The sequence below is a fragment of the Homalodisca vitripennis genome, chromosome 1 (assembly GCF_021130785.1).
Source record: "Homalodisca vitripennis isolate AUS2020 chromosome 1, UT_GWSS_2.1, whole genome shotgun sequence".
Lineage (NCBI taxonomy): Eukaryota > Metazoa > Arthropoda > Insecta > Hemiptera > Cicadellidae > Homalodisca > Homalodisca vitripennis.
Window position 1 is genome coordinate 56,433,595 of NC_060207.1, and position 20,657 is coordinate 56,454,251.

The 20,657-nt window shown below is 32.0% G+C and overlaps 1 protein-coding gene across 4 annotated transcripts in view; it reads right to left on the bottom strand.

The window, feature by feature from the left end:
* Positions 1-20,657, bottom strand: part of LOC124361924 (glutathione synthetase-like) — a 67,648-nt gene that overhangs the window by 24,977 nt on the left and 22,014 nt on the right. For 3 of the 4 annotated variants that reach the window (XM_046815990.1, XM_046815998.1, XM_046816016.1), the window contains exons 5-7: positions 19,790-19,974; positions 2,587-2,629; positions 1,216-1,289 (exon numbers count right to left, since the gene is read on the bottom strand). In XM_046815990.1, the coding sequence (XP_046671946.1) occupies positions 1,216-1,289; positions 2,587-2,629; positions 19,790-19,974 (302 nt within the window). Of the gene's footprint in view, positions 1-1,215; positions 1,290-2,586; positions 2,630-17,255; positions 17,390-19,789; positions 19,975-20,657 lie in introns of all 4 variants that reach the window. The other variant, XM_046816007.1, reaches the window with a different exon arrangement.

Sequence of the window (20,657 nt, forward strand, 5' to 3'; positions counted from 1 at the left end):
ATGATCGTTAAAACTTACAATATTATAATAAAGTTCATTTAAAAACCCTTAACCATGAAAAATAGCTTTACATCATATGGAACTAACTAAAACTATAGAGTTTATGCGTTAAGTTACACTAGGTCCCCAAAATTGTTCCGTCGTTCCTTTCGTTTACTGCTAACCGATTAAGAATAAAACCATAATCGTATAACTCAATGGGGGAGTAAGGAGTCTGAATATTATGAAAAGTGGTGGGAAATTAATTGGTTGGATATAAAAGATTTTGTTATTTATAAAAAATAAATTATTTTCAAACGACAATATTGTCTGTTTAATTTGATTTATATTAGATTTTAATTTATTTAAAACATTTGTAAGGGAATAACCTTACTCATGATAAATCAAAGGCATATCAATCAACCAAATCTATTGATTATAAGTATTAACGTTTAAAAAATTTAGTAATGTATCTGGTAACTTACAATTACACTTTCTTATCAGTTTTACATTTGCTAGTTTATCTAGTTTGTATTTACATTTACTAGATTCCCGAAACAATATATATATTGTTATTGTATATCTATCCATTAACTATACCATATGCTGTTTCTTCTTCTATTCAAACACTTTTCAAGCGGATCCTTTTGTTCACTCGGGCATTACGTTCAGTCGCTCATTCATTCATTTTGTTCGGTCAAGACGATGACCAGTATAACACGCTCTAGCGGGAAGGCTCAGCAACTCTGTACTGACTGGTTCAACTGAACGAATCGCAGGAGTGAACGAGACCGACTGAGCCGGGTCAATTAGATGATCCGATAGCGCGAATGCCGAGCAGTGGATACTGGGAGAGGGTGGCATCACAGCGTCGAAGGGGTATTTACCCCACCCTGCGTAAACTCAAATCACCCAGGGTCTTTTTGTATATGGTTTGCCTATAATAGTATTATTGCTGTTCCAATTGGAATTAAAAGTTTTAGTTGACTTGTTACAATACAGTTTATAATTACTGTTAGTAATTAATTCATTTGATTCCTAATTTTTCATTTTATTAATAAATTGCAAAAGAAAGAGTAAGTTATAACGATTTATGTAACTGAAGTTCACATGGGTAACTTAATAATAACACTGGATATTAAATTAAGTTACTGATTTTTTTAAAGTAAAACAATTTTTCTACATAAAAATTTAGTGATGAATATTTAAATAGTTAAAACAAAATATACTGCTTACTTTTTCTTCCCAAATATTTTCCAGGCTTCCAGCATTCCATTACAAAGTCCTTGCAAGGCTGTGTTCTCCGGTAGCTAATAAAAAAGCCACATATATTTGACTAAGAATTAACAGATGAAATAGTAAAAAATAGAAAATTTTACTATGAGTAGTATATGACAACACTTAAAAAAAAAAAAAAAAAAAAACACACACACACACACACACACACAGTGCATATATTAAACTTGTATGCACTATTATTGATTATTTTGGAATATTTATTAATAAATCACTGAAAGAAAACAATCCATATTAATTTATAGTGTAATGTTTAATTATAAAAACTGTACACACAACAAATAAGAGAAAACATGTTCCAACTTTCAAAAAGTAATAGGTATAATCACTGTTCAATTTGAGGCGGAACGAACCAGAATGGTGTTTCAGTACCACTCTCTGATAAAAAATCGTTTTTGGTTTGCACAGTAAACTTTTTCCCTATACCTCAGAAGTGCACCTCTTATTTAAATTTTCTGTGGAAGGGCTCCTGGAATCCCTTTTCTGGAAGGTATTCTATACCACCAGACACCCAGGAAGTTACAGTCCCTCTGCCTTTAGATGCAGAAATGAAGCACTGGGTATAGTGAATAAAAATTTGAATAATGTGTGTGTATTTTATGAACAAAATAAATTTATCTTTATATTTTATAAACAGACAAATATAAGCAATTTAAAACTAAATTAGAATTGAAAAAACTTTGTATAAGTTACAGACATATGATTAGATAAAGATAAGACTAGTGATTCTGTAACTTTTGCAAATAAAATTAGTTAGGTAACATAATAACAAAAATACAAAGTAACGGTAGCGATCTCTGGGGGTACTTGTATAGAATAAAGAATACAAATACAAAGTGAAATAAAAAATAAAGGCAAAATTTGTGAGGAATAAAAAATATGTTTTTTATTAATAAATAACAAGTATTTGTAATTATTCAAATACATTATGAAGTAATAATAAAGGATAGTGTTATTTGTACAATCATTACAAATATTATATCATTATATATACTGTGGTGGACACAGGTTACTATTCCGGCTGTCCTAAAGTTTGTACATGATCAGTGTCACAGTCATTATAAACATTAACGGTTACCATCAAATTTACAATCTAATCATATGAACTTTATGTTAACTCTAGGAAAAAACAGCACAGACAACTAAACATTTTTTACATTCAAGAACAGAGTAGGTGCCACTATTAGGAACATATTAAAGCACTTATGAAAGAACTAAAATGTAAATAATTGATACTTCAATCCATATTCGTTTTGAATTTTCCATATGTATAAATATTAAAAATCAGTATATATATTTTTTTAAACATACATTTTTCAACATTTCGGGATGGCCAAGTTCTTGTAGCACGTACCTGTACACATACAATGGTGTTAATATCATACCATGTCTTACATAAATATTAGCATTAAAAAATTGTATTTTAAATTATGAAACTTTATATCATCCTATCAATGATTAATATAATTATGAATTAAAATGTTTTACATGGTATACTATACACAAATATATACATGTATGTATATATGTATACATATATGTATATATATATATATATTTGATTGAACACCTGTTCTATCAGGTGATCATAGACTGAACGCCTATGGACACTATTCCTACTTTACATGTATATATTACATGTCTTTTTTAGCTTATTTCAGTTTTGTGTAAAAACTATTGTTTTTATTAAGACTATTATCCTTATAAGTTTGTACACTTACTATTGTGAATATCTTTTATGATTTAATACAATTATCAAATGCTGAAAAAACATTCAATCATTCTAGTGTGCTTATTTATTATGCACATGTATTAACTAAATATCATAGGTGGCCAAGTGGATACATAACACACAATTCATAAAATAATAAAGTATATTGCTGTCTAAGCTCTTAATTGAATTAAGTTAATTAGTTCTTAAACTTAAAGGATTTCTAAAATTTAAAAACAGCATAAACATAACACATATAGACCATAACCATTTTTGACGCTTTATTCTAAGTAAATCAACATTTTTCCAGCAAAAAAATGCAAGCACTCCAAACACAGTAAACCTTTTACACAATGAGTTGTTTAAACGATTATTTTGGATTTCCTTCACAATTTGTCATAGACTTTTGCTGTTATCTTAAGTGAGTGGTTCAAAAGCATGTGTAATTAACATACTACAAAACATATAAAGAAAGTTCTTTACTATCCGAGACCTCCACATGCAGAAAAAATAATTTTTTTAAACCAGCTTTGTTTTTGAGAATTTTTAACTCTGTAAACCAAAGCGACTTGGACACAAACTTCCATTTTTACCAAATTTCTTTCAATTCAGCCAAGCACAAGTTTACTTGCAAATAATCTGCCAAAATAGTCCTTTGTACAAAACCAATAGGAATCTGGACAATTTACTTCAGACACAGCATATTTGGGACATGTTGCAGAGATTGTCTTAGCCTTTAGATTGATTAGAGGTAGTGCACCAAAAAGATGCACTGCAATATAATTGGTATTGAAAATCACTAACAAGTGATGAATTTACATCACCGATCACTGTGGACTAGAAGTGTCATAAATCATGAAAACTTGCAAGATCGACCCATATTTCCGATTTAAAGAAATATTTTGAACGATTCTAAGATTCATACACCAAAGCACCATTGTCAGGACATTCATAGAGATCAATAAAGTTGTGGTGATAATAGTTTCTGGTATCTTTTTCTTTCTCCCCCTCCTCTTTTTTTAAAACAGCACCATTTTGTTTTAATAGCTTTGGTGTCTTCCCTGGAATGACTGTCAACCTAAGGAGAATTTGCCAGTGTGTCCTCCTCAAATGAACATCTTATCTCTAGCTTACATCTATAGAAAGTATTTTTATAAAGAAATGACATGGACTAGTGCATAAGAATGCACAAGCTGCAATATATTACAAACCACACATGTATAGTTAAAAATTTGTTAAAAATGATTTAGTATATATACACAAATATGCAAGCAAGAGAACTTACAACTAAATTTAGAATAAAATATATATAAGAAGAAATAAAATTAACAGGGCAATACTTCCAGTTTGTTAGAGATTTAAGCTTACTTGATAAAAATAGTTGTATCGTTATAGTTAAAAATGAAGAGAAAATATATAACACATTGAAACTAATAACAATAAAACAACATAAATTAATAACTATTAAAACAGTATGTAAAAACATTTTTTCTACACTAATCATGGTGACTGTAGACAGGATGTCCACTCATATAGGCAGAAGAAATTCAATCATAAACCAGGTTTATATCATAAAAAGTTCAAAGTGTATTACAGTTTGAAGAAAATGTAATAGCATTTAAAACATATAAAATAATTAACATTACTATACCACATCACCATAATATGTACACAAAGCTCTTTATGGTCACAACACAATTAAGGACTCTTGTATAAGAAAAGTTACGTAAACTAAAACTCTAAAGGATAGGGCATGTTAGGAAAAGACTTAAACTTGAGGACTTTTTAAACTTTGCCAGATGTTCCTCCGCCTTTTCCAAAACCACGAGGGTGCCGCAGGGAAGCTGTATGGGTCCTGTGCTGTTTACACTGTACACAGCAGACCAAACCGATTGTGTGAAGCACTGCAATGTGCAAACATATGCAAATGACTGCTAGCTTTATTTGCTGTACGAACCTATTTCAATTGAGTTGGCCATTGCAAGAGCAAACTCTGATTTTGAGAGCATAAAGATGTAATCAGTCAAACATGATCTCAGGCTTAATGCTCACAAATGTACAGTTCTTCACACCACAATCCCTTATATTAGACAGACAATGACGGAGCACAAAGTGCATGTTAAGCTTGGAGATCAAGCACTTGAGGTTTCCGGCACTGTAAAAAAGGTTGGGTGTTATACTATGAATTTTAATAAAGTTGCTAATTGGATTAAAATTTAGAACAAGCTAAAAATAAATGTTCTAAGGGACAAATATAAAATATTTGTTAACATGACAAATTTTTGAAGACGTTTTGGTACTAGCTATATAGTGGCTCCCCATTGGCTAAGGCAATTTAAAATAACCCTCTAAACTGTAATGACATCACCTGCTCAGTTGGACGGCGTGGTGTCACTGCCCTGGACAGCATTCATTCCAAAATGTGGATTTGCGTCTGGTAGATCTCTATCTCGTTCCTCGTTTGTGCCAGGCTCATGTTTCTTAAACCTCTTTGTAATTATGTAATGTAATTTGATAACACACAAGGTGCTGGTATTATTTACAACCCCCCTGACTCGCTTTAGATTTTGTGGAGTTCATCTTTTACGACCATAGACAAATGTAGTTTTCCCAGTTGGCTTTTCCACCTGTCCTCCCCCCCCCCCCCCAAGGTAACAGTAACTCAGTATGAACTGTTTTGATATTTCATCTCTAATTTCACTTGCAGATGTGCCTGTAGACAGAGTTTTGACCCTGTAGGAGTCTTTTGGGAGGATGATACATCTCAGCCATGCATGTGTAAGGTGAATATGACTTGGGAGAATGCCATCATTCCTCTATTCAACCCTTTCTTTTCTCTATGTACACTTGCCCTTCCTATCTACATTTCTTTAATTTTTTTTTGTCTTTAAAATGTAAACAAAACCCTATTCATTGGGCCTCCGAATCTGTTAACTCTTCACTTTTATTAATTAGTCTCAACATAATTCATTGTTCTTTTTAAGCCAGATTCTTTAGTCTCCAAAAAGAATTCATATAATATTTGTTTTTCTTTTGTTAAGAATATTAATGAAGTAGGAAAAACTCAGTGGTTTTGAAATTATATGGAAATAGATGGTAAAACTTTCAAGGCTCTGCCTTTACTACCTTTTAAGAAATGTTGTTATTTCATGATAAAAAAACAACTTTTGGAAAAACACAGTTTTATTGCATACAGTTTTCAGTAAAGGTCAGCTTCATAGTATGGACAAGATTCATTCTCCTTGGGTTCCATATCACCTTCAAGCTTCTGTTTGTTATATTTGCTCTGTGGTTTTCTTTCTTGGGTTATTCCATTAATTCCTGATAAGACTTAAATCAATGTACTTTAAAGCTTTAGAGCAGAAAGACCAAGGATTGAGTCCCAACTTTTTAACACTTTGCACTTAACTAAGTTTCTATCACGGAACTAAGTTTACTTCATTGCAACCTTATTGAATAGGATCGGGGTGTCTAGAGTCCACGTAGTTCCTGCCATGACCACTGTGTTCACAGTGAAACAAAAAACTTGCTCCTTTAACACCCTTCTAAAGCAAAAAAATGTGTATCATATAAAAATTATATACTAAAATATTTTTAAAATCTATACAAGTTAAACCCACACAGAAATCACATGAAAAATGTAATTCCGTTCTATAAAAGACAACAAGAAACACGTGGGATATTCTTTTGTCTTGTTTCTTAATGTAATGTGTAATTGTAATTGCAAATTATTGAGTTTTTGCAACAATATATTAGTCAATTCCCTGTGCAGCTGTTATGAATTTCGGTTCCATGACTGAAATGGCTTGGCACACAACTAGTAACACCCAACACTTGTGCAGTTTAAGTATAAATCTGTTATCTAGTAAAACATCATGCCATGCTGAAAATTGTCCTCTACAGTACAAGGTAAATATTCTGTTTTACAATCCTTTGGCAGTAACACAGCCTGCATTCCTAGAGATCATAGGGCCAACATGTTACAACATTATCTTGTTACAAGTTGAGAAATGTTTTAGTTTGTAATGTAGAGGATATATGTAAGCTGGTTTCATTCACAAATTGAACATCAGCTGACTGTGCATGTTTTGAGGACTAAAATTGTCTATGTTATAAAAATGTTTACTTATGATGATAGTCAAATATTATTTTTTTTTTACTAAGAAATTTAAAAAATAACAGGTAAGTTAAACAGTTTCTTTAGTAAATCCCAGAATATGCTTATAAGTTTAAAATATTGAAAAGGTACACATCCAACTTTTATTTGATGCTGTGGTTAAACCTGATAGATAATAGAAGTCCTAATATGATTGTTTGGAGTGTATTTTAAGACTACCATTTATCACCAAAGTAAGATTACAACAATAACACTATTACACAAATAAACACTTGACTTTAGTAACTAATCATCAGTTTCTTGATAATGATAAAACCAACATGATAAGCACATAGTGAGAGAGTGTACACCATTATAAGAACTTTAAGGTTAAAAACATATTAATTAATATCTGTTGTAAAATACATTAAAATTATACAACATTATTTCTTATTCTTCAAGTTGGAGTTTACAGAATACAATGAATACAGGTTAACCAAACACATTACACAATTATAACATAAGCAACAATAGTTCACGAGGAAACACACAGTTCATGCTTTTATACTGATACTTCAGAGAACACAAACAGAAACAGAAAACAGAAACAAATTGTGTTAAGAACACAAACATTAAATATTTGAGCTGTATAAAAATAAGGCTCCTTTCAAGCACTATGTCACAACATTCAATCTATATACATATTATGTATAACCACCTTGCACCATTGAATTATACAAGATTTTACAACTGTAATCTATTAAAACCAATTATAAAACCCGTTGTGGATTGAGTTATCTGACCACGAAAGCCCCACCATGTAGTGCCACACCACTCGGTCATCACTCAAATCTACCTTTAAAATGGACTTGCGTTGATCACTCGGGATCACCTTAATGGCGAAGAACATGTGTCTTACATCACACGAGAAGAACAAATTGTAAAGGCGGAACTGGATAATAACACCGTAGATGTTATTTTGAAATGTTGGTCCTGTCATCAGGACATTATTGAGAGAGAGACCTGAACTGATCTTGTGACTGGCATAAAAAACCGTGTGGAGTTTACGGGTGCAACTATAAGCCTTAAACATACCATGATGGGGCAGAACATAGTGAGGAAATGACCAGTCAGGATCAGGGCACTCAACCGTGTGGCCATGGGCAAGGTACTCAGACATGAAGTTGAGATAGAGAGTTCTGAAGTCTGAATTATTTTGAAGTTTGACTTCAAGGGACTGGAAATTACGCTGAGCAACGGCTTTAGAAGTTCCAAGAGAGAGATTTTTGGGCTTAAAGGGAAGGCGAAGTCATCACAAAGTGATTCTTTCGCAGATTTTTTACTCCAGAGGGGGGCTCTTCTTGAGTCCAGAAATGCGTGAGAGAAGATTGGAGGTCAACCTCATTGGTTGAGAGTAGATAAACTTGAAAGGCAGGCTGCAAAGGGTACAGGCAGGGAGCACCCATGACCATGAAGCCTAGATGGGTACCGAGAACATGTGGCATATTGATGCCTAGAGAGTAATGCTCATGAGTGAGCAGCTAAGGGTAGATAGCAGCACCTAGTAGTATGTCAATGAGACTAGGCATATTGAATATGGGGTTAGCCAGCATGTAAGGCTTTACCTGCCAGAAGACTTCCGGTAAGAGTTGAGTGTGTGGTAACTCCACAGATATTTTATCCCAAATATGAAAAAAAGTAATTAGAGGCCAATATACGGCCAGAGAGAGATTCCACATGAACTTGCAATGGACCGAAACTTCTGAGAGATCGATAGCAGTCAGGTGAGAGTGCAGATGACGTGTGCCTACAGGCTGAGCGACACGCTTGTTGATAAAGTCTGACATGGTACCAGAGTCAAGGAGAGCGCTGAAAACCTGAGTATTTCTTGTTTTGATTTCTGAGTCAGTGAGCTTAACTAGCACTGTGCCCAGAAGCACATTGGTATGGTGGCCACTTTTAGAGCGATAGAGAGGGTCTTTATTCTGAGAGGTGCACACCACAGAGTCGGTCTGTGGAGTGGAAGGCCTAGATGCCTGAAAGGGGGATCTTTCACCTTGAGGGTCATTAGGTTAAAAATGGAGTAAAGTGTGATGCCTTCTCTGACATGTGGCACAAGAGACCTTGAGTTACATTGTGATAAAACGTGTGTACCAAGACATGAAACACAACGATTGTGGCCCTTCACAATATTGTGATGTTCATGAGGGATATGTTTCCTAAATACAGAACAGGCGTACACACGGTGGCCCGGTTGTTTATAAACAAAACAAGAGGGACTAGCTTCCGTTTAAAGAGAACTTGGAGGGGCAGAAGTGGCCAACATTGTTATATTTCGAGGAAAAAATGAACCTTGTCAGGCGAGAGCGGTTTAGGCCCAGAACATAATCCTTTATTTTCATGAGGTGTTGCGTGAAGACTGGCATCCTCAACACAAGAACATTCAGTGTTCAGGAACTGTATAATTTCCTAAACAGAGGGAAGAGAGTAAACCTCATCATCTTCAGCAGGTGTGGGCCAAGAGTGTTCAAGTATTTTTATCAACCTGTGATCGAGTTTCCCAACAGGTGTACAGAGAGGAGAGGGTTATTCTCAGTGATATCGTACTGCAGGGCTTTAAGAGCTTCCTTATGCTCATAGAAAGAATTAACAAAAGCATGCATTGACTGAAAAGCTCCATCTGACACAGTAGGGAAGTTTAGTATATGTAGAGTGTATACCACTCTAAATTATGGCAATATGACCTAATTTAATAGAAATATTGAAATCTATTTTTTCACAGCATAGAAAACAAATAGTCTTGTATTGGCTACTTGTAGTATTTTGTTTAATTTAAAGAGAGAAAAATGTAAATATTTAATATAATCATATGTAGCAAGTATAAAGAAAATAGATTAATTTATTTAGCATATTTTTAAGAATGAAACAAAATGTTTAAAAGAACAAATGTTGTAACCTATTAAAACACAGTACTAGTTTAATTAACTAACAGAGAATAATGTAAAATTAACTTGTTGATACGAAGTGAAAATTAGCTATAAATTAGTTCCTGTGGTTAAATATATCTATTGTGAGCAATATACATAAATAAATACAATCAAACTTAAACACTTTATATGAGATAAATTGTTACATTTTTAAAATAATGAGCAATAAATATTTAATACAATACCTTAAAACAAAAGTTACCTTATAATAATTATTATTATAAGACTCCCAACTGAATTAAGTTAGCTCATGCGGTGACTCAAAATGTAAACAAAACAATGGAATGTATTGATTGACTCGAATTTGTCTGTGAAACAGGATGACCTTTGGATGACCAGCTGGCCGCTATACGGATCAATAATCTACTGAATGTGGACAGTGAGACAGCCGAGATTTCCAGAGTGAAAATATTACTGCCGGAACAATACTTTATTATTCAAACAAAATTGTAAAGACAGACAGACAGAGAAAAGTAGCAAATTACAAAGTTACTGAGTTACAACATATGACAAAGTTAATGAGCACTAATCGATAACAAATAACTTTAGTGGACTGTATTACTCAGTCAAAGAGATAAAGAGAATCCAGTTCAGAGGCAAAAATGTTAAGTGGAGAAAAATAAAATAAAACTATGAAGACGTCCTTAGATGGAAGGACGGGTGAGGCATGAGGTATAAAGAGTGCATTTGAGGATAGATGCCAAACTCCTGATGTTGATCTTGGTTCTTGCCTCGCTTCATCCGAGGTGGAGGGAACTTCCAGCTCGGCCAGGGCATCCAGGACTGCAGTGGGATTCACGGAAGAACAAGTCACTTTTGCTACGAATCTTCATTGGCATCAGGGTAGGAAGAAGTGTAGAGAGAAACCATCATGAGGGGTAAGCTACCGCAATCGGACCATGTCACCTCCGACGGGAGCAATTCCAGAACGGCTCCAACAATAAAACTGAATGTTCGGGCATATAAGGGACGCTCCTGGACATCAGACAGACAGACAGATGGGAACATGTGATGTGTCCACCAATGAGAGGAGGTGGTTAAATCGGATGATAGGTACAACGGTCACTTGGATAAGCTCACTAGGAATACTCTAAACTATTTTAAAGTCAACAAGGAGACCTCTACTGAATATTAAAAACTAAAACCTACTTTACTGGATATATTGTAAATATTAAACAATAACTATATTGAAAAATCACAACAACCAATATTGTGTAACATTTTCCTTGACCATTTACTGACAATAAAATGTCACTTTTGAATAAAGGTTTGAATTTCAACTTCATAGATTAAAAAGATATTAAATCATTAGTGGAGTAATATTGAAACAAACATTCAAAATAAACTAAAACAAAATTAATTAGATCTGATATTTACTCAACTATCACTAGCGGTTTGAATAATTATAAAAAACTAATATTATAAAACAAAGATAAGAAATATAAAGATGCATTATACACAAAAAGAAAAATGTGCTCTATTTAAAATCAGATAAAGGTGATCAACAATTAAATATACATTTTGAATCAAAAGATTATTATGACAGAGTAAACAGTACATTAAATAAAGGACTCTACAAAACTTTCATTAAAAAATCTATTTTCAAAATTTGCAGATTCACAACTTTAGTCTGTGAAACAATGTAAAATGTAATCAATGTAAATCAATAATTAAATGTATAAACAGTTGATAATATCAAATACTATTTTACCATGATTATACGGTTTATCAAAAGTTAATAAACCTGGAAAAGAAGTGAGGGTACAGTTTCATAAATAAACTCTCCAAAATATTTACTATCTAAATGGTTGCAAATAGACTTAAAGAATGACCACATTTTACTTTACTGGCCATAAAAATACAAATTTCTTAATTTATTAAAAATTACAGAAGTGTATGGTGACGAATACTTAGTACCTTTTGATGTTACTTCTCTATACCCTAATGTACCTGTGAAGACTATGGTTCTCATAATACAAGATTGGCTTCAATCTATACATTTAAAAAGCAAAGAAATTGAAGAGTACATGCTTCTAATTAACCCATGTATGAATCAAACTGATTTTCAAACAGATGGAAGTCTAATGGAATCCTTTGTCTTGCAATGCAAATATTATCAAGAGTCATAAGTAACTTTGAAGTTTTAGTTAAAAAACTACTAAACTTTCCTACAATTTAGATTTGTTATGTAGATATATTTGCAGTATTGTCATTATTACAAAACAATAAAAACCTTCACAACTTCATAAATAAACTAAACTCATTTTACTCCAGCATTTAGTCATGAAATTGAATCCAACAATGCATTTCCCTTTTTAAGTATATTAATAATCAAACATAAAATTTCAAAATGATTAGGGTTCAATATACAGGTGAATTGCAAACCAACCAACACTGATTGTTTTATAACAAATTAATCAAATCATCCACCAGCACAAAAACAAATAGTCTTTCATTATTAATTGATTTTTAGATTATTAAATACTCCTCTATCACAAAAAAGAGTTAAAAAAGGATTTCAGTACATAAAAATGTTTCCGTTTTAACAGGTTCTAAAACATGTTTTAAATATACATTTTAAAAAGCTCAAGAGAAAAGGTCAAAGATAACACTTTTACCAATTAAAAACACAAACACAAACTGGATTAGTAATACATTGGCACGTTTTCTAAAGACGTACAAAAAACGTTAAAAGCCACACAAACAACAACCTCACATATAAAACAAAAAGCACCTTGATGAATAAATTGAAAAATTGAAAAGATGCTGAAAAAGATAAATTAGGTATATGTTAAAAATACAATATGATGACTCCAATAAAAAATACATTGGATAGAAAAACTCATATAAGACTTAAAGAATATTGCTCCCACACTAAATTAAAAAGGGAAGACAGAACATCAGTTGCAAACCACTGTATTAATACTAGGCACACATATTAAAAGAAAACCTACAGTTATTAAAACATGTCAGTACAACAAGATAGGAAATGCAAGTGAATCATATTAAATATATCAAGTAAACAAAGATTTATTAAAATAAAAAAGATGGACCTAAACAAAATTCTATATTACTTTTATGAAGATTACAAAAATAACTTTCAAAATATACAGAGTATAATTCTACATAATGATTTATCTTTATTTTGCACACTATGCCATACAGGACAAATTAATATTAAAATCATATATGTCTAACTGTTATATATTACTTTTACAGTATGTTTCACGAAGATAGCCATGCTATAGCAAGGCCTCACAAAATAAAAAGTTATACAATATTGATTGTTGTGATTTTTCAATATAGTGATTAAAACATAATAGATGTGTTTCCCTTACAAGTTGTGTTAATAATACACAGTACCATAAAAACACACACATGTTATTATAACTTATTTTAGTTTGAAGTAAAACAGCTGAAATAGGTAGTTTTTGGACATTATCATTATCACTTTATTTTAAGTTTTATCTTTCATGTTATTTTCATGAGTTTTATATATTATATTTGTTTATAAAGTAAAGTAATTGCATAAAAATGACAAAAATAAAGCAAACTTTTTTCAAGGTTGTTTACAATTAATATTTAATTAACAAAATGGTTGGTTTCCTCTGAAACAAAAGTTTTCACTGTTTAGATATTAATAAATAAAATGTAAATGATATTGTTACTTTCAAATAGCATATTTTATGAGCTCGTTGGAAAATAGCATATAAAAATAGTTGGAATTAAATTGTATAGCTCTTTTGTAGTGATGAGGGAAGTTTTTTTTTAACTTTGTGTTTTTTATTCATTCACAGGTTAAAAAAAAATAATTTGTAGAACGATTATCATAAAATTGCAAAAACTTAATTGCATAATTTTAGACCGTATTTTATTGTGGTAATTTTGTACATTTCAAATTTCTCAGTAACAATTATTTATTAGCCAAAAATGGACATAAGTTGGAATTTTAAAACATTTTGTTAATATTGAAATATTATAGTATGTATTATTCCTATCTACAAATGGTGTGTGTTATACATAATTTAAGTTAGTGTTCTATTTATGGCAATAAAAAAAACTTGCAAAGTGCTAAAAACAGACTGATCATTTTGAATTTCTAACATGGCTCTAGATCTTGAGTTCTAGTATTAAACACATATATTTATTTGATTCAAATGGTATTAAAACTACTGCAAATAATTATGATCACTTGATAATTTTTACCCCATTAAGGTAATATACAGGGGGGTGCAAAAGTAGGTATACAGTAATTAAATATGTTAAAGAATAAGTAGGTTTATTTCTACAAAAACTAAACTTTTACAATCTATTTTAAGAGCGTTAAGAAACAGAAATTAACTCTTAAAAGTGTTGTACTTCACCAATACACTTACTTCCTTTTGTGTTCAAATTGTTTGCCTTCACAGTCAACACACTGCTGTAACCTTGAAGTTACGCTTAAACACACTTTTCGGCAAAGTTCTTTATTTTCATCTATGTCTTGGCAAGCTTGGCGAATGAATTCAACCATCTGATTAAGATCACGAGGTTTTTTCGAAAAAACCTTGTCTTTGACAACTCCCCAAAAGAAAAAATCCATCAGATTGGGAGATCTTGCTGGCCATTCAACCGATCCTCTTCGACCGATCCACGAGTTAGGAAACTCCCGATTTAGTAGGTCACGCACGATTGTCGCATAGTGGGCAGGAGCTCCATCTTGTTGGAAGTAGAATTCCTCATTACCCTGCTGGATTTTGATTTGTGGTATAACGTCAGTCAGCATGTTCCTGTATGCATGTTGGTCTACAGTGTTATGAAAAATGACAGGTCCAATGACACCTTTACATGAAATGCTAGCCCAAACTGTTACTCCAGGTTGATTCAGCTGTTCTTCGAATGTCAAGTGTGGATTATCAAAACAGTAATAGACACAGTTGTGTCTATTGACTGCACCTGAAAGCTTAAAATTAACCTCATCGCTCCAAACAATTTTTTGAATAATTCCCGCACCTTGAAGTTCCTCGTTTAACATTATCTCGCAAAACTGCAGTCGACGATCAGGGTCGTCCTCTATTAGCCCATGAATAAGTCTTGGAATGTACATTTTCAAACCTAACCGTTTCATTAGGCGTCCTAAAGATCTGCGTTCAATGCCCAGTTCAATTGATGCCCTTTTTCTTGACTTTTTTGGGCTTTGAACATAGGTCTGCGCGACAATCATTTCGTTTTCAGGAGTAGTGACAGTGATTGGTCGTCCAGCCTTTGGACCATTGCAGATAGATCCTGTAAGGTTAAACTTATCTCTTAGTCTATAAATACTTAATCTGGTTGGTGGTGGTGTATCAAACTCTTCTCTCCATCTCTCTCGAACTCTTTCACAGTTTTCTGTCTTCCAATATTCTTTCAAAACCCACTTTCGTTGATCGTTGGTCATGTAACCAGCCATGATGACAGAAGTGTAATAATAACAACAGTAACAATGAGAAAACATTGCTGTTAGTAGCAAACGTATTACACAGCTGATCAGGTGGCTAACTTGGGTATTACCAACCAACTAAAACTGTATACCTACTTTTGCACCCCTCTGTATACACGGTTATGTGTTGCCGGCCTAGAACCGATTATAAGACACATACTACTTATGTGGTCTGTACATGACCCTTTAGTGTACAATTTAGTTTGCAGTATTTTACTAGATATCTTTAACATGTTTTATCTCAGTATTTAAATGCAACAAATAACCTAATAATTAATTTCACTTGATGGTGCTGGTTAGTCTGATTATTCTTCTTTTTGTTGTTGCTTTCAATTAATATTTTTTTAGACTGCTTGTTCTATCGTCTAATGATGAACCAAGAAAAAGAGGTGATTCTAAAGTTTAAAATGCATTTCATAGTGACTGTAAATATTGCCAATAATAATTGAATATTGTACAGTAACTTCTGTTAATCCGACATGGTCAGAGCTTGAGGCATGCAGAATGATCAAATATGTCGAATTATCGGATATATATCAGAGAAATAATGTAGACATAATAAATAAACAATGAATCACGTTTTCATTATTCAACTATAACCTTCAGGTAGTCCTCATTATTTGTACATCTATAAGAACTATTTTTTTAGGCAGTCTATTTACAGTGCATAGTCTACATATCACAACAATTGAGTGGTACACAGTCAAAGTGGAGGGTGCATTCATTCCAGCTCATAACAGCTCCGTACCATATTGCCACTGTCAGTCTCTCTAGACACTACTTGCCTATCTCAGAAGACAATGGAGAAAAATAAAACATTGTTGTGTATTCAATGATTGATGTTTTATGTTGTTCAGGGAAATGTTACTGTTTCTAAAATGCGTGCTGGATTACCAAGCGTGTTGAACTATAGGATGCTGAATTAATGGAATTTTAATATATTATATTGCCACTGCGCATTGAAAAGTTTTAAAGACTAGCAAATTACTATAATAGAGCAATAAACTAATTCACAATTGTAGATGCTTCATCTGTGTGTAGTAAAAATTTAGTTAGTAACAATCTTTTAATCATAGTAAACTACTCATATAACCTTGTTACCATTGATTTTAGTATGAAAAAAAAACACATTTGTTATATTTTTAAGTTAGTATTTCAGATATACTGATATATTACTCTAATTTGATAATCGAACCATCATAAAAAGAAGTAAACAACCTAGTTTAGAAAACAATAGTTATTATTAACAAATAAATTTCTTTTTAATTTTGTTAAAGTTAACTAATAATAAAGTTAATAGTTAATAATAAAGTTAACTTTTTAAAATTTTGGTTTTGATCCTTCATTTTAAATTATCATTTTAGTATATAGAAGTATTTCTAAACAACATTTTAAATTTCAATGTTCAATTATAAATAGAAAAAGTTTAAAGAACTAAACTCTTACACTTTAATCAAATTTAATTGCTGTCACCAGGATTGCAGAGAACTGAATACTAAATCCAATGAGTTATATGATCTATTCTTCTCTATTTAGATTAATGTTTATTTCAGACTTCTAAACGCCCCAAATAAGAATTCCTAATTTGATTAGAAACATTGTTAAGAGGTACATTAAAACCATTTTTTATCTTAGTGCAAGAAATATGAGATAGCAGGTGAAAATTAATCAAGGCGATTTAAAGTACTTACAGTGATGGACTGGATAGGCAAACTGTACTTAACATACCTATGAAACGTAAATAAACGAGTGGATATTCCTGCAAAACTGGATGCTATTGTGTTTACTTCCACTTGTTTGATTATGTTGTCTTGGGAGGATTGTGAGAGATAGTCCGAGCGTAACAGGGCCAAACTGATACACTGAAACATTAGACAATGACACACCCGTTTACATAAATCTACAATCAAGAATCAACAAGAAGCCTCCTAAATAAGCAGACAAAAAACATTTCTATATTAAAGCACACAAGAGATTCACCTCAAAATATTTTCCTTTAAATACATACTTAATATCAAAGTCTTGTCAAACTAACAAAACCTTAAGTTTTAGAGTAAATGGCAATTGATTGATTAAAGTTCTTTCACCTGTACAATACAATGTCAAAGTACTCTCTTTACAAAGAAATGGTTTTGCATACACCAGTAAACTTCACGAGGGTTTTAAAAATAAGTGTGGACTGTCATATAGGTGTGTGCATTGTTGAGATGAATTCATGGTCTTAATAATCATACTAATTAATAATGTTAAATTGTCTGATTCCCTAAAATTGTCACAACTGCAAGGTCAAAAGTCTATAAAGGTAAATATCAGGCACCACCAAAACTGAACTCCGGGACAGGGTCAATCTTAATTTTGCATGGTTCTTTATCTCTTCATACAAGATAATTCTCAAGTTCACAATGGTTAAGGACAATGCTTTCAAAACATCTTTAACACACAGAAAGCAATGTGGACCTTATACAAGTCACAGATGTTAATAAAAACTTTCTGCAAAAATAGTAGTGATAGGCTTGCAAGTCTTCCGCTGATACGATAGTTGTACTTGGCATTTTATGATTTATGCACCTTATTCAACATTGGTACAAGATAGAATTTAACTTCCCCTCACTATCATTCTTTTCCTATGATCTACCGTAAGAAATCTACTGTTCATGTAAGCCAATGTTGGAACTGAGTGGGAGGATATGGGAGGCAGAGCAGTAAATCCACAATTTTCTGGACCAGACAATAAAGAGTGTGCAAATGATAACTCATGAACAAATTGCTATACATACCGATAAACACAATAAAACTCTGTATAACATTTTAAACAACTTGGGTATTCCACATCACAGGGATTAGCAAACGAATTTTACAAACTTCTGAACATTTAATCAAACGAATTTTTATTACATTAAATCTCATTGTTAATTTCAGCATGACAACAATAAACAAGTTTCTGGATAAGAAGTTTAGAAGTAACTATACTCTATTTTAAGATCGTTTAAACTTAGAACATAATGCCAGAGTAAAAACATGAATTTACTCATGAATGAACTTGGAAAAAACAATAAGGTTTGATATGTCAGCAGACTACAAAAAATATACAGAGAACAAGTCTTAGGAAGTACACACAGCCTTAAACCAATCTTATTTTTATAAAAACAAAAAAAACAATATTAATTAAAAACTTGAAAAGCTCAAAGCCACAAGTACAGGGGGTTTCAGATAACTAGTGCAGTATATATAGCAGCCAAAGTGGCTGAACTGTGAATTTGTTACATAAGACATTGCCATTTTCAACTCCAAACAATTTAGTACAAATATTTTATCCTTACAAATGCCAAAAATGACATTTTTTAGTAAAGAAAGGTCTCATTTTAAATGTTTCTATTCTCAAACATTTAAAAAAAAAGAAAAATCTTTAATTTTGTCTTTTTTAGTGCGATAATGATAACTTTAATTTGATGTAGATTAATAAATTTAATGTAGATTAACTTGTAAAATATGCTGTCAGACTCAAATAAAATGTTTCATTACATACTCTCACAAAAAATATTGGATGGTATAACATTTTATTTTGTTTGCTAATTTAAAAAAAAACCCAAACTTTGATAAGCTACAAAGCTCAAAAAGTAAGAAAACTTTAAATGGTAATCTAAGTTGCAAAGTTTAAAAACTTGTTCTACTTGAAGTTTGGGTGTATATTGTACCATATAATAATAAGGTTTAGGAAAGTTTTTACTATAGTCCAATCATTTTAGTATAAAAAAGGAGTCAACCTTGGAATGAGAGGCAATAAGCAGATTTTTACCATCTTAACATAAATTAAAGGTACTTGTTATCCCCTGTACAAAAAAGATAAAAATAATAATTTTGTTTGGTGGAAAAATGTTTGTGAAAGAGAGAATTTTCAAATGGGGCCACATAGACATATCTGCATACATGGGACACATGTCTCATATACCTTTAGGAAACATGCCTCACGTACCTTTATTTATCAAGGTTAAACATTCTTTAGGGTCGATAAGAGAGATTTTCACTAAAACAAAACATTAACTCAGTTTATTTTTCTGCTATAAAAACTGGATGGGTGGTCTGAAACACCCTGTGTAATTATTGTTATTAAAACAAAGCCACAACACAAAATAAAATTTGTTACTTTATATAAAAGTCCAAACACCACATGTTTACACTGAAGGAAATGAGTTAGCATTTAAGCGAGGGGCACACAAATACAGTCCATTTGTCCGAAGAGGGAACCGATTGCCATGTGTTACCTGTGGATGAGACCCGAGGCGGGACCCAGCCAACCGAACCCGGAGGCTATGGTATTAAATTCCACCTGTTTCCAGCAGCAGTACGGCTGGGTGGGCGTGCAGCAGAGAGTCTGGCAGTTGAGGGGCTTGCAGTCGCACACAGTTTCCAGCATGAGGTCAGTGCGGACCAGTCCGAGACTGAGACGCTACCCCCACCCACACAACACACTACACCACCTTGTTTCATATAAGCTATGCTACATACTGTAAACTCATCTTCTTTTATTGCTTCAACATTCCAGTAGAAAACATTTTATAATATAATGTAAAAATTAAATATAAAATATTCAAATAGGTAATATTTAAATCAAATACAGCTAGTAACTATTGAGTTTAAACTTGATTTGAAGTAAAATTTTATATGGATTCAAAGATTTGGATAAGACTTACATAACTTTTTTATTCTACTAGATATTTAGAGTTGAATACTGAACAGAAATTTGAAAGTTAAAATTTATATTAGGTATGAAAATTTGACCATGCAAAACTATTTAAGATTGGGTTAATATTGACTTAAATTATTGAAATGCATCCAATTTATGGAATCATAATGAATTTTTTTTAATTGAGAGAAATATTTTATCAAAATTTGAATTGATATGAGCTTTACACTTTATTTATTCTATGACAAATCAATCAGTTAAAATTAATTTAAATAAATTTAAATAAATTAATAAATTAAATAAATTTGGGTTAAAATAAATGAGGATTTTTAATGAGGAAGATTTAGCAAGACTGAGTGTTTAAAAGACAAGATTGAACTGAACAGATTAGTTTAAACTGCTAAGTATAAAGACATTGTACGTCATTAGCAGGAACATGACAACAC